Source organism: Panthera onca, chromosome F1, assembly GCF_046562875.1.
Source record: "Panthera onca isolate mPanOnc1 chromosome F1, mPanOnc1 haplotype 2, whole genome shotgun sequence".
NCBI classification, from domain to species: Eukaryota; Metazoa; Chordata; class Mammalia; order Carnivora; family Felidae; genus Panthera; species Panthera onca.
This window is the reverse complement of record NC_138355.1, coordinates 37,486,489-37,502,265: the sequence shown is the minus strand read 5'-3', so window position 1 is coordinate 37,502,265 and position 15,777 is coordinate 37,486,489. Positions and strand designations below refer to the sequence as shown.

The 15,777-nt window shown below is 50.6% G+C and overlaps 1 protein-coding gene across 2 annotated transcripts in view; it reads right to left on the bottom strand.

Annotated features, from left to right (window-relative positions):
- Nucleotides 1-15,777, bottom strand: part of PLXNA2 (plexin A2) — a 206,771-nt gene that overhangs the window by 48,257 nt on the left and 142,737 nt on the right. For both annotated transcript variants that reach the window (XM_078440906.2, XM_078440905.2), the window contains exons 9-12: nucleotides 15,023-15,137; nucleotides 6,353-6,553; nucleotides 4,504-4,600; nucleotides 1,016-1,206 (exon numbers count right to left, since the gene is read on the bottom strand). In XM_078440906.2, coding sequence (XP_078297032.1) covers nucleotides 1,016-1,206; nucleotides 4,504-4,600; nucleotides 6,353-6,553; nucleotides 15,023-15,137 — 604 coding nt within the window. The remainder of the gene's footprint in view (nucleotides 1-1,015; nucleotides 1,207-4,503; nucleotides 4,601-6,352; nucleotides 6,554-15,022; nucleotides 15,138-15,777) is intronic.

The following is a 15,777-nucleotide window of genomic DNA, read 5'->3' as shown; positions in this document are numbered from 1 at the left end:
TAGGTTAGCAACACTCATTTGCTCTTGAGGGGTGTCCTTCTACTGATCTGGAGTTTCAACATGGTCGCAGGGATGCGCCAGGAACTGCTCAATACACCGTGACATAAGCGAGGACCCAAGGTGCTTTCTGCGGCTAATAAGGAAAACGAGCCAGGAAAAAGGGCAGCGAACCCCACTCAAGGAAGAGGCAGGAAAGGAGCAGCCCGTCGCTGCTTTCTTAAATGAGCAGACCACAGTGCTACCTGCCCAGGCCTTCTTCACTCCTCATCACCATAAGGAATGTGCAATAAGTTTCAAACCACGAGTGACAGTCGGTGACTAGGGAGCCGCCGAGAGTGATGAACGCGTAATGCACCCAAAGTTAAATACAACTGTTCCTCTCCCCGGCCATTCAAACCCCGAGCAGCTGCATTTTCATCCGCATCATCTATTCATCTTCCTTCGCAATTTGCTATTCAGGAAGCATCATTTTTTTCCCCCCAGGATAATTAATTACCTATTTCCTTCCATTAAAATGCACAAACAAATTGGGACAGGGAGTAAATCCTGGGAAACGGCACCGTGGCCAATGTAGCGCCTGCCTTGACTTTCTTCTTCCGTGTTCAACTTTGCAACTCTGAGCTAATTGCAGCTCCCCAAATCGCATTTCTGCTGAGAAGAGCTAAGCCCGCTCTCTAAAACGTGCACCCATCAGGCAGCCAATTTCCCGTCCCCACCTGGCTCTGCCCGCCTGGCAGTGGGGGCTGGGCTGGCTCTGCCTCCCTTGTGTGCACGTGCACACGACGTGCACGCACATTCAGGCACTGGCCCGAGGACACACATCCAGAGGCTTGTCATTTGGGCCTGGACACGGGCCATCGTGGCGCTCAAGAGAGGCTTCCCACACCCCACATTAAGTGCTCTACACTTAACAATTCTTCCATTTGAACTCCTCTCCCGCTACCCCCCGCCCCCACCCCCACCCCGGGCCGGCGCCTGGCCATCCCTCCCCGCTCTGGGAACTTGCTGGACTCACCTCGGTGATTTGGGGGTTGGAGCACTTGACGTTGTGGCTGGACCAGTCGAGCCAGGGGCTGGAGAGGCTGGCGCAGTGGGGCTGGAGGGTGCACCTGCGCTCGCCGCTGCACCAGCCGCACTCGAACTTCCGGTCGGCCTTCAGGCAGAGGCCGCAGCTCTCCCGCTGGGCCGCGCACTTGTAGAGGTGGACTGTCGAGACAGGGGGTGACACGACGGGATTCAGGAGTGCTCTCACAGCCGGGCCTCTTCTTGGAGGCAAGACAGAAACCGCCCCCCAGCACAGATAACACCAACGATCACCATTATCATCGCAAGAATCACTGATGGCGGATTAATACTAAACTGAGCCTCATAGTGGCTGAAAGGGACTATAGAAAATGTTATTTAAGAGTTCTGGCTCCGGACCGAATTGTGTCAGGGCTTTGATCGTGGCATCACCACATTCCGTGACACAACGTAAACTCCTTGAACCTCGTCCACTTAATGTGTGATGGGGGGGGGGGTGACCGTTGCTTTTTTGTGAGGTTTGACTGGGGTGCTGTGTATTAAGTGCTTGGCACAGTGCCTTAATACCCCTGATGTGGCACACACACTTATTCTCTCTTCTGTGAAAGTCACACTACATTCTTATGCACAGTCTTTCTTCCTCACGTGTGGCCCTCATCACAACAGGTAAGGACTCATTTCCCCATTTCAGATACAAACGAAACTCCAAGAGGTATATCACGACTCTCGAAGCTTCCTAAGATTAGTGCCCCAAGCTGGGGTTCTGATATTCCAACTCTGTGGGCGGCTGGACTGTAGAGCCTGAGAAGAGAGAGGCATCCCGCCCATACACTGGGACCTGGCTGGTCTGGGAGAGAGGTCAGCCTGGCTTCAGGGAAGACCGGGGGGCCTGCAAAGTACAGGCAGAACTGACGAGGAGAGAAAGTCCACCCAGCCCTGTTCCTGGTCCCCAGAGAGGACAACCTGGCTGCATAACAGGTCACTTTGGGAATCTGCAGACCTTCTGCCTTTGCTTTTGTCTCTTACTGATTTAGAAGCCCTGGACCGGCCAGTCAGCAGAAATGTGTTTTGGGAGCCTGGCACTCAGCTGTTGCCTGCTGATGTTTTGAATTCAGAATCTTGAGTAGAATGCTCAGAGACTCATTTTCAACGCTCCTGGTCAAGCAGACATAAGCTTTCAGGACTGGGGCCTGAGTGCCTGTGCTGGAGGTCAGGTTCAGGCCCCAGGGGAGGGGCATTTTTTACTGCTCTAGTCCTCATCTCCCTCTGCGATCCCAGCTGTGGGGAATACATTCAAACATCCTCATGCCCGCGGCTTCTTACGGTAAAGTGCGGGGAACGGGACTCTTCAAGTGAACCACGACGTGGTGAGCATTTATTAACGTGCACAAATGGTCCACATCTAACACCTCATTTGGTCTTCATGATGACCCCAGAAGGAGGGCGTCCCTTCCTGCCTTTCCCAGATGAGGAAATTGGGATCAAGGCAGAGACAGTAAATAGTCTGAGTTCATCCCTCACTAAGTGAAAACGCCAGGAGTTTGAATCCCGCTTTCTTGGATTCTAGAACCCAAGTCTGTATACACCATGGCCTTCTCCACCCAACACGGTGCACAGCTTCCAGAAACACTGGGCTCTAGGAGGGATGAAGGTGGAGATGGCAGTGCCCGCACACTCCCAAGTTGTTGAGTGCCACCAGGGGGGGTTCTGATGAGAGAGCTTGGATGTGGCTGTTTTCTTCTAAGCTCCAGGTGCAAAGCCAACCTCTGGGAACTAACCCCGGATCCTCAGCAGGGAGAACGTCTATCTCTCAGCAGTGAGGAAATTTGGCCTGGGTATTGAGAAGTAGAACAGAAATCTCCCTGGTTCCATTTCTTTCTCCCAGCCAAAGTGGTATCGATTTCCATGACAGCCTGTGGGTGGGGGCCTCTGGTGGCCCTGGCCCCTCTCTGCACCCACGGGCAACCATCAGGCTGACGGAGAAGCTGGGGCAGCCCCAGCTACTTGAAGTGTAGTGAGACGTGGCTCATGGTAAGGGAGAGGGGTCTCGGGGGGAGAAGGCTTCATGCCCTACGGTGGTCTGAACCACTGGAAGGACAGTGGTCTGTCTGGTCAAGCACGTGCACTCTGAGATTGGACACCCTTGTTTTGCATCCTGGCTCTAACTTTCTGATTCAGCCTATTTTTTTTTTCTTTCCTTTTTCCGTTTTACCGAGGTATAACTGACAAAGAGAAATCGTAAGATATTTAAAGTTATTATACCATACCGTAATGATTGGAAACACATATCCATAGTGAAAGGGATCCTCCCACCTAGCTAATTAGCATACCCATCACCCTACACATACATAGAGAGCGAGCAATTACAAATATGTATTTAGGTTTTACTCTCTTAGCAAATTGCAATTATACAAAGCATTGCTCTCAACTACAGACACCGTGGTTTCCACTAGGTTCCTCAGACTTTGATCACCTTAGAGCTGAAAGTCTGCACCCTTTTACCAACCTCTTTATTTCCTCCCCGCCCCCGGCAACCCCTTTCCTACCCTCTGCGTGAATTCGACTTTTTTTTTTTTTTTTTTTTAAGATTTCACTTATTTAAGTCTTAACAGTCTGGAATGCTTCGTGAATTTTCCCGTCATCCTGGTCAGGGGCCGTGCTACTCTGCGCACCTGTCCGATTTCAGGATATGTGCTGCCGAGGCGAGCACTTTGGTCCATTTCTTAGCCTCTTTGGGTCTCAAGTTTCCTTATCTGTAAAATGAGATTCATACTAGTACAAACATCTCAGGGCTGTTACGATTAAGGGAAATAATCCCCCCAAATCACGTAGTGGATGCCTCCCCACCGCAAGCGCTCACAATATCGGAGTCGCCTTTGTCACTCTTGAGAGCAGGGTGGCATGTTGATATTTGCCGTGTGGCGGGTACGGCTGGCTACCTGGCACACGGGAGGAGCTGCCCATGAGTTTATAGGGCCATAAATAAGGGTGGTCCTCATGGAGTGTCCTTCTCAGGTCAGCCCAGCTCCGCCCTGAGCTTCCTGGCACTGTCCCCCCCTACCCACCTCAGGACCAGGGGAGCAGCCTTAGAAACCTTTGTGCAGCAAAGGACCAAGGACAGCGGAACCAGACCTGAATTGGAAACAGAATCTCTATTTCTCTGGAAACTGGCAGGACATTCCTGCTTGCTGCTCTCCTAGGTCAGGTTCTACAGACACTTCAAAGTCTCTGGGAGCCGAAGAGAAAAATGCGATGAGCCGGCAGCTGCCTGGCGGATGCTCTGGTTGTAATAAAACAGGGTTCCCAACAGGACTCCTTTGATGGCTCCAAATGTTGCTTTAGGATCCTCTGAAGAGTTCCGCTGACAGAGGGAGCGTATTATTCATGGCACCGCGGCTGGCTGGCTCTGATCCTTCCAGCCCCGGTCTTTCCCGGGGTCACGAAAAGATCAAAAAACTCTGCCCGGAAGTAGCCGCTCACCTTTCAGGTCCTGCGGGTTGTCGATGATGAAATTGCCATTCCACACGACGGCGAAGTCCACAGCCAGGTTGCTGATGTCCATCCCGTCGTACTGGTACTGCGGGGAGAGGGGCAGAGGGCACATGGCTTGTGAGGTTCCCTATCACACGGGGTTGCTGGCATCTCGGGGGACCAGGACTACGGCAGGAAAGAAACCAGGGATTCTGGCTCCCTCTGGGCTGAGGAAGGAGCAAAGGGAGAATCAGGGGAACCCCTTCTGCTGCTTGAATTATCCCTATGGCGCCCTCCCCGACTCCCAGTCACTAATGCCAACAGGATCCAGCCAAACCCCTTAGTTTGGTGTTCGGTGCCCCCTATAATCCAAATCCAAGCTTACTTCTCTTCCACTGCCCTCCTGCAGAAATCTTTGATGCCTGTCTCCAAACACACCTGCCCCGGCACCTCTCTGGCTCTTTTCAGTTCACATCTTGTGAAGAATGCCTCTCTCTCCCTACAGCCTCCACCCTTCAACTTGCCTGTATTCTTCCGGTCCAGCCCATACTCGCCTTCCCCAGGTGCTTGCTCTGACATCCCTGCCGCCCCTTCCCCACCCTCTCTGTCCCCTGGCATTGCCAGTCCCTGTCTCTGTCTTCCCAAGAGCTTGTCTGCCTCTTCACATACAAGTCCGGTCTCTGCAGCAAGTTCACGTACTGCTCTGCAAACCCCACCAGGGTCCTGAGGACAGCATGTGCACAACAGCCAGGGGTGCAGCGGTGGAGGGGGGCTGGGCACCGCAGGGGTCTCCTGGCTGCACTTGAGCTTTATTTCGGCCAACAGCCCACCAGGGAAAGTGCTCAGAGCTTCTGGTCACAGATCTGATCAGCCCGACCATTAAAGGCTCAAGCTGTAGCCAGGAGTCCGCTCTGTCTCCCATGCTGGTCCCACAGGGGACTTGTAAGCCCTTCACACGCTTCAGAAATCGGCCCTCTGGTGGCCCAGCCCCTGCCTCTGGTGAAGAAGACCTCTGGGAATCCCCTTCAGAGACCCGCCCAGCCCTGGCCACTCGGGGCATGTCATGTTACTGTCCGCCCTCTTGACCCCGGCCCTTCCTGCCACCTTCCTCCCTTTGTCCTGTTGCATTTTTTTTTTCCCTCATCCCACCTTCCCCTTGCACTTGGCGGCCTTCCACCGATTACAAATTCTATCAAGCGCCTGTGACCTGGGAATCTGACAGCCGCCTGATAAGAAGCCCAGATTCTCTTTATCTCTCCCAGGCGAATTAGCTTCCCTCAACACCTTTGTCACATCACCCCCCCCCCCCCCATCTCCAGCTGACCCCCCATAGTCAGAGACAGGAGTTGGCAGATAAAAAAGATCTTCTCTGGGCTAGTATTATAATTAAACACCTCGTGCTCTCTGTCTGGCATGCAGGATTGGTTTAACCCTTGCTGCTCTGGAAGTTCACCGCTCTCTCCTTCTCCCCTCTCCCCCCTCCCCTCGCGCCATTCTATTTCTGCTGAGCTCCTGTCCCAGTTTCCTCTGGGTTATTCCTAAGTGGGGAAGGGGGCTTGCGGTGGAGTCCACCGGCTTTGGCTGAAAGTTCACTGAAGGCCCAGAGGTCTCCTTAAACTCAGAAAGGACACAAAGCTCTCAACTTCCGCCATTAGGGCCCTGCACAGAACCCCGCCTCCTCTGTCACCATGACCCTGCCCCGCTCTGGTTGAGGGGCGCTAGATGCTTGCACACTCCTCTGTTCCTGGGGCCAGCCTGTGGACCCGGAAGGTTTCCGGGAAAGGGGGAGGGTCAGGCCTCGGCATGGGTGTGAGAGAAAGGCCTGCTCCAGGCGGGGCCCGAGCACGAGTCCTCTTACCGAACTGTTCTGGCACTGGACGCTGGAACTGTTGAAGCGCAGGGCGGGGACCCGGTGGACAGCCCCCTGGATGTTGAGGACACATTCATAGCCTCGCTGGCCCGACTGCGGCTGGGGCAGGTTTCGAGCCTTAAGCGTGATTGGCTTTACCTCCCCGACTGGTATCAGGATTTCCTCCGTGGGCACCAGCTGGGGACAGTCCTGGGGAGCAAGCAGAGAGGTCCCGTCTGTCCTGGCTGACACCTTTCTACTCACCTGAGCCGGGGCAGGGGACGGGACCCGGATGCCCAACCAGACCCTCTCGGGGCCGGGTGGGCTGCCCGCGAGATGGCTGTACCTCATCTCAAGGGCATGGGGAGTCAGCAGGGAAAATAAAACCTATCTCTTAGCTCCCGGGGCTTCGATATTGTCATTCCCCAGCCCACAAGTTGTCCCGGATCTGGTGTGCATGTTACAATTTAGGAATTAATTTCCAAGCGCCGGTGTGGCAGGCTGTGGATTTTATCTCCCGCCACAGAGGATAAAAGAGGCCCCTGTGTGTCCCTGTCCCCAACCCGGAACCCCCGCCTCCCGGTTTCATCCTTTCCCGGGCTCCTGTCCCTCATGCATTGTCCGGCCCGAGGCATTCTGTTATCGGAAGCCTCAGCTTCTCGGCTCCGACTGAGTCGGCCTTTCCAGGAGGGGGACCAGCCCTCCCGGCAATGCTCTAAACACTTGCTCTGGCTTTTTATCTCATTTCATTACCAGGCCCTGCGTGAAAGCCATGTTGCTTCGGAAAACAAAACCGAAAAAAGAAAGTCTTGGTGGGGAGGGGCTGTGGGAAGGACCATGAGAGACCACGAATTGGGAAAGCGGGATCGATTTTCCTGAGCTTTACGGCTAGGTGTTGCTTCTCGCCTGAAGGTCACACTGTCACCTTCCCACAGTTCGGACCCCTTGGCCACTCTCTCCCTCTTGAGGAAGACAGACCCCAGCAGTCTCTGGCAGGGAGGACGGTGAGGGCCCAGTCACCTCCACATGCAATCACTTCCTGTCTCCAGGGACCAACCAGGGAAATTCTTGAAGAAGCACCTGGTTCCCCACCCCCTTCCCCTCTACGGTGCTTCTCAGAGGGAGCATTTGGGAACACGTGGGGGTTGATGGAGCTCTCCTGCCAAGGGTGCCATTGGCATTTAGTGCCCTGCTCAGAACTGCCCACAAGGTGTGGGACAGAAAAAGTGTCCCTGTCCCATCTCTAGAGGCTATTCCTAGTAGGAAGCCTTTCTTTACACAGGCAGTGTTGAGCAATGGACAGTTCAGCTATGGGATTGGAAGGCCTGCTGGACCACAGATGGGGCTGAGGCAGTTGCTTCTCTTCTCAGGGCCTCAGGTACAAGCCCTCTCCACCTGGCCTCTGCCTCCTTCTTACGCTGTAAGAAGGTCCCCGTGCAGCCTGCTCCAGTCACATGGGACTTCAGATGAGTTTTGAGAGACAGTGTCCCTGACTTATGGGCCTCTGGTCCTTTGAAGATGCTTTTCTCTCCATTAGAACCACTCACTACCACCTCCTGGCCCTCTTTGTCCTCCCGGACCTCGCCTCAGCCTCTCTGTAGCTGAATGCCTCTTAATTAGCCTTCAAGTTCAGCTCCGCGGCTCCTTTTCTGGAAAGCTGTCCCTGACCCTTTCCCCGCCCTGGCCTTCTGGGTGGGTTACGAGTAGTCTCCCATGATGGAGTTTTGCCCTCAGAATTGCAACATCTTGTTAACTTGTATTCCTCCCTGGTGTGTGAGCCCCGAGGGGATCAGACTACATTTTACTCGCCTCAGATGATAAGATCTCAAAGTTTTCTTTCTACCTCCAGCTTCCTAGATTCTTCAGAGATGAGGGGAAAGCCTTGCCTTCTGAACACCAAGAGACCTGAGAAGGAGTTTGACTCCCAAAGCTTGGGTTAGACATGGCCGCCGTTTCTGGAGTCACATGATTACTAAGTGGACACGTCCAAATCTAGTAAGGAGTCCTCAGAATTTATGAAAAGCTGGGGCAATTTTCCACAGACACTTCTCTGGGAGGACCTGGATGAACTTCTGGGGTCACTGGTGCCCTCCCTCACCTGTAGGCTAACTGCATGTGAGGATGCCAAGTGGGCGAGGTTGCTACAAGAGACAGGATCATAAGGCAAGCCCAGAGCAGATGGGTCCCTGTCGAGAAGCCAGTCAGTCAAGCTGCCAACTCATAAACTTGCTCTTTACTGCACTTTCACTTTCATGCCCTGAGGGCATTCTTGACAGAGTCTTTCATATATTTATAGCCAAGAAAAAAAATGAACACCACTCTAGGGAAATCCAGGCATCCCCTGGAAAAGGAGATACTTCTTATTGGTGGCTAACAAATCCCTGTCACGTCTAATAAATTAGAATTTTAATTTAGACTAGAAAAAAGGCTGAGGCATAATGAGGTGTGTGTGTGTGTGTGTGTGTGTGTGTGTGTATCTGTGACAGAGACTGAGCTCAGAGAACAAATTCAAATTTCACCAGCAAGGTCTTAAAGATGTGTTTTTGGAAGTAGAATGTCTTGGGTTAGTAAACAAGATTGTAGAATTCTTTTAACTTTGACAAATATGCACATATATAATATATGTATTTATAGACACGTTTATTATATTGTATACATATTTACATATAATATACACACACATGGGTGGGCACCTCCTCATCTTTTTTGTCTGGGCTAAGTCTGGTCCAACCTGGAGGTTGGAGAATCTTTTTTATTTTTGTGTTAAAATTTTTTTAATGTTCATTTTTGAGAGAGAGAGAGAGAGAGAAAGAGAGAAAGTGTGCATGAGTGTGCAGGTGGGGGAGGGGCAGAGAGAGAAGGGGACACAATCCAACTCAGCTCCAGGCTCTGAGCCATCAGCACAGAGCCCGACTCGGGGCTGGAACTCACCAGCTGTGAGATCACGACCTGAGCCAAAGTCAGGCGCTTAACTGACTGAGCCACCCAGGCGCCCCTGGAGTTGGAGAATCTTAAGAAGACACTTTATGAGTACTCTTGGGAGTTTTTTGTTTGTTTGTTTCTTTTTTAAAGGGATTCTAAAATTTTACAGAAGATACCCATGGTCTGCTGTTTCAGACCTTCTGGGAGTAAATTTAAAGACAATGATTAGGGGCTTCTCGAATGCCTATACAGGTTCCAAAACTGCCTCAGTAGAAAACAGATGTCTTATCTTTTGTTTGTTTTTGGCTATTTCCCTGAGGCCAGACAGAGTGGGATTCTTTCTCTTATTCTCTAGGGCAAAGGAAAAAAAAGGGGTTGGAACCAGGTTATACTCTTTTCTTCTTGGAAAACAAGGGTAGATGCAGAACCCTTGGGTTATGAATGGTTCTGGTGAATGTATTAATGAGGAAGCAGTGAGTCCTGGGTAGCAATGGCAGAAGGGAAGGCTGATGGCAGGTGTGGGAAAGTCAGCAGCCCAGAAAACCGCCAAGTTGTGGGAACTTCAACGGCTTGGGGCCTTGGGGAAGGCGATGGGTTTCATCAGATACAATGAGGCCACTTCTATCCTGATTGCTTCTGTGAGCATGCGTGTGCACGCACACACACGTGCACACACACACACACACACACACACACACACACACACACACTTCCTGTCCTAAGAAGAGAGCACATCATCACATTATTCCTTTTCTGCAGGGTGTTACTACTGTTGTCAGTGTTGTTAAAATGCCCATTGCTACTGCTGGTCCTCACTGTCGTTAGGTCATCTTACTCTTCTGTCTCTCAGCCAACTGGCAACAGGATCACCTCCTTGGCAGCAATTTGAGTTTCTGTCAGGATGAATAGATGTCCTCTTTGGGAACATCCCAGGGGTGGGGGTAGGCGGGGGAGGAGGAGCCATGGCTACGTAGGACCCTGGCGTGGGAGCCCCGTGAGCCTTGCCACCGCATCGCCCCCTCTGTTTAGCTGTGCTTCTCCGGCTTGGGGCGCGGGGGACCCTTCGGCCCTCGGAAACGACTTCTCCCATGTGGAAATGGCATTATCTTCACCCACTGGACTTCAAAGAGAGAGAGCAGCCAGTATCCCGGGAAGCTAATCGGATTTATTTGGTTCTATCTTTCCCCGGGGACAGGGCGTAAAGAAGATATTTATGTATCTACATCTCACTAGGCCTGGTTTAGCCATGGAGAGAGATGAGCTTTTAAAGCTGAAAGCCATACATACTCCTGTGCACACCCGCTTGCTAACAGCATGTCACAGCTTGATCCAGCCCAGGGAGGCAGAGATTTGGGGGGCCCCATCAGAGATCGACTGTGCTCTGAGCAGTGGGAAGGTCTGGCTCATAACCTTAAAAGAGCTCAAGAGACTGAATTTCAGTGCGACTGAAATTCAGCTTCCTCATCGATAAAATGGGGCCAGTCATACCCAACAACCCTCGACTGCATGAAAGAGGCATATGACCGTATGTTGTAGGGGCGCCTGGGTGGCTCAGTTGGTTAAATGTCCCACTTCGGCTCAGGTCATGATCTCACCATTCGTGAGTTCGAGCCCCGCGTCGGGCTCTGTGCTGACAGCTCAGAGCCTGGAGCCTGCTTCAGATTCTGTGTCTCCCTCTCTCTCTGCCCTCCCCCGCTCATGCTTTCTCTCTCTCTCAAAAATAAACATTAAAAAATTTTTAAAAATTAAAAAAAAAGAAAGTATGCTGTAAACAGCAATCAACTGGGTTAACACCATTAATACTACTGCTTATTTCGTGTGTGTGTGTGTGTGTGTGTGTGTGTGTATGTGTTGTATATGTAAATGCAGTATCAGAGGACTTCAACTTATCCAGGGTCAACTTGGGGACATACATTCTGAGTCATGGCGTCTGCATTTATCTGATGACCTTAAGACAATTGTTTAATTTATCTAAACCTCAGTTTATTAATCTGTAATAGAATCCATTTCATAGAGTAGGTTAAATGAGAATGTGTGTGTGTGTGTGTGTGTGTGTGTGTGTGTGTGTTGTATATGTAAATGCAGTATCAGAGGACTTCAACTTATCCAGGGTCAACTTGGGGACATACATTCTGAGTCATGGCGTCTGCATTTATCTGATGACCTTAAGACAATTGTTTAATTTATCTAAACCTCAGTTTATTAATCTGTAATAGAATCCATTTCATAGAGTAGGTTAAATGAGAATGTGTGTGTGTGTGTGTACATTTTTTTTTTTAATTAGGTACTTTATTGTCAAGCCTAAGTGTGGACTTGGTCCCTCAGACCTCTGGAAACAGCAGGCAGATTTACCTCAATGTGCTGGCTGGCTGTGTGTCTAGAAGTGGGACAACTGACCCATCTTCCATGGGTAGCTTCTCCATCTGTGAAGGTGGATTTGCACCAGCTGCACACCCTGAACCCTCATGACCAAATAGCGCAAAGCCAAATCGGGATCCTGCCGGCAAGTGTGGCCATGGAGAGAGACAAGGAAGCTAACCGGCTCTGGTTTTCTGCAGAAAGCGTGCTGTACTCAGCTCTTTTGGATGCCTGAGTTCTCTGTAGCCTTGGGCAAAAAAACCCTAAATTTTTAGCATCTTGGTTACTACATATGTCAAATATGAATTATGGGACACCACAGGTCTGTTTCAAGAATCAATTGAGATGCTGTACGTCAGTGACTCTCAATCTTTAGACTCATTGGGGAGGGGGCCCAAGAAATTGAATTTCTAACAAGCACTCAGGTGCAGGATGCTGCTGCTGGCCCCCTGCGCTGACATAGACGCTTTGAGACCTCTTGTCACACGTGAGAGAGTTACAAACGTGTGTACATTAATGTTGCTCTCTAGATCAATGGAGCTAATTGGTTAGATATTGTTTCTAGGAAGTACACAGACAAAATTTTGATTTTTGGATTCACCGTTAGGGGGCTCTTACTGGAAGTATCAAAGAAATATTCTAGGGCTCTCAAAGAGGCAGTTCATGGATTTCCAGTCCCCAGAACAATCTAACGACGTCCGATTGGACTCTTAATACAGCAAGAAACACCGCCCCGCACCCCCCCAAGCTGGATACGTGCACCTTAGCCGTCCTCTGCATTTTCAGGAGTGGAATTCTCCAGAAGCAGAGCTTTGGACAGAAAAGAGTAGGGCCTGGGAGCTAGTTGTTGGGAAGGGATGTGTGAATGGCTGTGGCCAAGAGCCTCAGCAGTATTCAAGGCAGCTGAGGAAGTGGCCCTCACAAGCTTGCTGGGAATGCACACTGCTCGTCTTTCCTGAGTGAAGTTAGGAGCCGGCTGCAGACCAGGCTTCCATCACCGGGCCTCCAGACGGCCGATCCCAGGGCCCACGTCAGGGGCTGGCGCACATCAGCAGTAAGAGAATGGCAGCCCAGTCCCATCCCACTAAGCAGAGGTGGGAGGTGAGGAAGGGACAAAGGGCACCTCTTCCCCGGAAGCCACAGACATTCGGGAAAGTGAAACTGAAAGGCGGTGGGAAGTCTTTGGGTTCGCCCCCAGGGTTCTTTGAATATTAACTCACTCCTGAGTTGCCTGGTGGCAACCGCTTCTCTCAGGTCCAGCGTTCTGGAACATCGGAGTCTCTCCCCCGTGGCTGAGAGGGAACCGTGTTCCAGTGACTTCTAAAGGGCATGAGGGAGGCCGGCATGTTTCCAATTAGCCTTCTGGCTTCCACACCCCGGCAGAGTTTATTTGTCCTGTTCCTTAAGCCATTCCCCCTGCCCTTATTCCAGCTGCAGGCCGCTTTCAGGCTTGGCTTTGGGTTTCTCTCAGCCCGAGGGGGAGCCCCTGGGAGACAATGAAGCAGCTGCTCTCTCTTGTCTAGACCTGCACTTCACTCTTTCTCTCTCTCTCTCTCTCTCTCTTTCTCTCTCTGTGTTTTGTGGTCTGCCTTGCCTTTTTTTAATTAAGGAACTCAGAAGCGTAGAAGCGGCCCATATGAAGCTCAGTTTCCGAGACCCTTTATCACCATCTCTGCACTGCCAGGACTTTGCCTCTGAGCAGCCCCGGCTGTGGTTTCTGCCGTTCCTCGTCTGCCCCGCCTCCCTTCGCCATTCTTCGGCTGACTCCCAAGCTGGGGGACCACCCTCCACTCCGTACCCTCGGCCCTTGGGCCGTTTCCTCTGAATGAGAAGATTGGCCCGAAAGCAGTTCCATACTCTTGCAGAATCCCAGGGCTGGGATTAATTTCCAGTGTCCACTAAGACCAGATTAGTGCTTTCGGGTCAGATACATCAAAGCACACCAACTGGCTGCGGGGAGATCTTTTTCTGAAAGGTTTTCAGGGCACTAGATAACTGGTTCCAGCACGCTAGGGGCACCAGAGGATGGCCTGTCTTCAATACCACCTGTGGACCCCCTCTATGTTTCTCTCTTTCAAGACCGGCAAATTCCATTTTTCCGGCTGAATAGAACACATATTATTTCAGACACTGAGCGGAATTCACGGCCATGGGTGTGTGTGTTTGAGAAACGGGTCAAGGCCTACTATTATTTAATTTGTTTAGCTTTTTGAGGTATAATTGATAAACAACATGGTAAGATATGTAAACGTATATGTCATGACGATCTGATATGTGTACATTAAGGCTGACTTTCTTATGTTTATTCAGAGAAGGAACTAGCACTGCGGTCAAGACTCGGAGACACGTAGGACTCTATTTCTTGACATCTTGGACACGTAGATCCAAGGAACCCTTCCTATCAATGGCATTTGGGCAAAGCGGTCATTCCTTCCTTCCTTCTTTCACCCATGCATTCTGCAAACATTCCCTGAAGAAGACAGTGAGGATTTAAAGATTAGGTACAGCCCTTGCCTTCAAGGAGCTTCTAGTCTAGTGCAAGAGGGCCAGGTGTATACAAAGAGTATAGTGGAGTATGAAAGTGCTACACTGTCCCTTATTGACATTTGCAGGTTTTCTAAACGGTGGAAGAAGAGGGGAATTGCACATGTATACACACCCGTGCGATTTGCACGAATACTAGGTCTTTATAGTCATTCAAACCCCACCAGCTGTCAACGTCCAAGTCAATGTCAGTGAATAACTGGATGTGATATTCATGGAAAGACAGGCAATTTGATATTTCACTGTGTGAATAACAAAGGTAGGTCGGGCTCTAGGGATGGAACACTGCCTGTATGATAAACTGGGACTTTTAGCAAGGCCTGGTTCTTTCCACCAGCTGAATCTCCTTCTCTTTCTATAAGGCCACCCACCCAGTCATACATCAGAGTCAAAGAATCATTGAAATTTAGACTTGGAAGAGAGGTTGGCATGAAAGAATGGTTGAGAGTGAATGTTCTATTGAACTGGACTATGTCTGCAGCCAAGCAAAGGGCTTAGACTCAAAGAATAAATGCCATTCACTGCACTCTTCTGGACAATGGAGTCTGGTTGGTCGGATATGTCCCCTTAGCTTTCAGTCTCAACCCTCAGTTTCCCTCAAGCCTTTGAATGTAAAGAATCTTAAGAGTCTAGAAGATACAGCCTCTTTCTCTGCCTCTGGGGTATTTTCTGCCACTTTTTTTTTTTTTTTTTGAGTTTTATAATAACGTGGTTTTCTAACATGTAGAATCTCCAGGAAGAAGACCAAGATGGGTCAGGGCAAGGAGATGGCCAAGCCATGGGACTGCCCATCTGAAAAGGGAGGGCCACTCAGCTTTACTGGGAACATCACATGCCAAAGTGAGCCTTGCTTACCTCTGAAATGTTGATCCGGCCCTCCTGGAAGGAGCAGGTGGTGGGGTCATGAGTGCAGAGGTTCCGGTACTTGCACCAATGACAGCGGAAGGCGCTGTTGACACAAGACAGGCACCTGCAAGGATGGAGAAAGTAAGGGGCAAAGAGAAGGGATCAGACAGGGAAGGTAAGGGTGCCAGGTAGCCCATGGGTCATGATGGAAGGCTGTTCTCCTAGTCTCTCTCTCAGGAGGGTTGATTTGTGGGGGCATCCTCCAGCACTGAGAACTGTGCATTCTGCCTTGAAGACATTCATAGGAGCAGAAAATTGGAAGGAAAAAAGGAATCCAAAGTGGAAATAACGTAACTTATGAAGCAATGATGTGCTAGAACTGGCCTGCATTAGCTCATGACAGCTGGTTATTTACATTTTCAGGAATTTTGCAAGTGGGTTGGCATCATGTTAGCAGCTTGAAACCAGCCATGGGCAGAGTATTTACACCGTAGACATCGGAAAATGCTGCATACTGGGTCCCCCCCACCCCCCAATTGCTAGCAGTGGAACATTTATCAGCCTACCACCACTTACAAGAGAACAGCTTATAATACAGAAAAGCACCGGGATAGAAACTGGGCAGATAGGATTCCAGTGTTGCCACTGCCACTGGGGTCACCTTGAGTAAGTCACTTCACTTTATGCACTGGAATTTCTTCATCCATCTGTCATAAAACTTTCCTGTCTGCTCCACAGGGCTGTTTAGCATCAAACAAGATAAT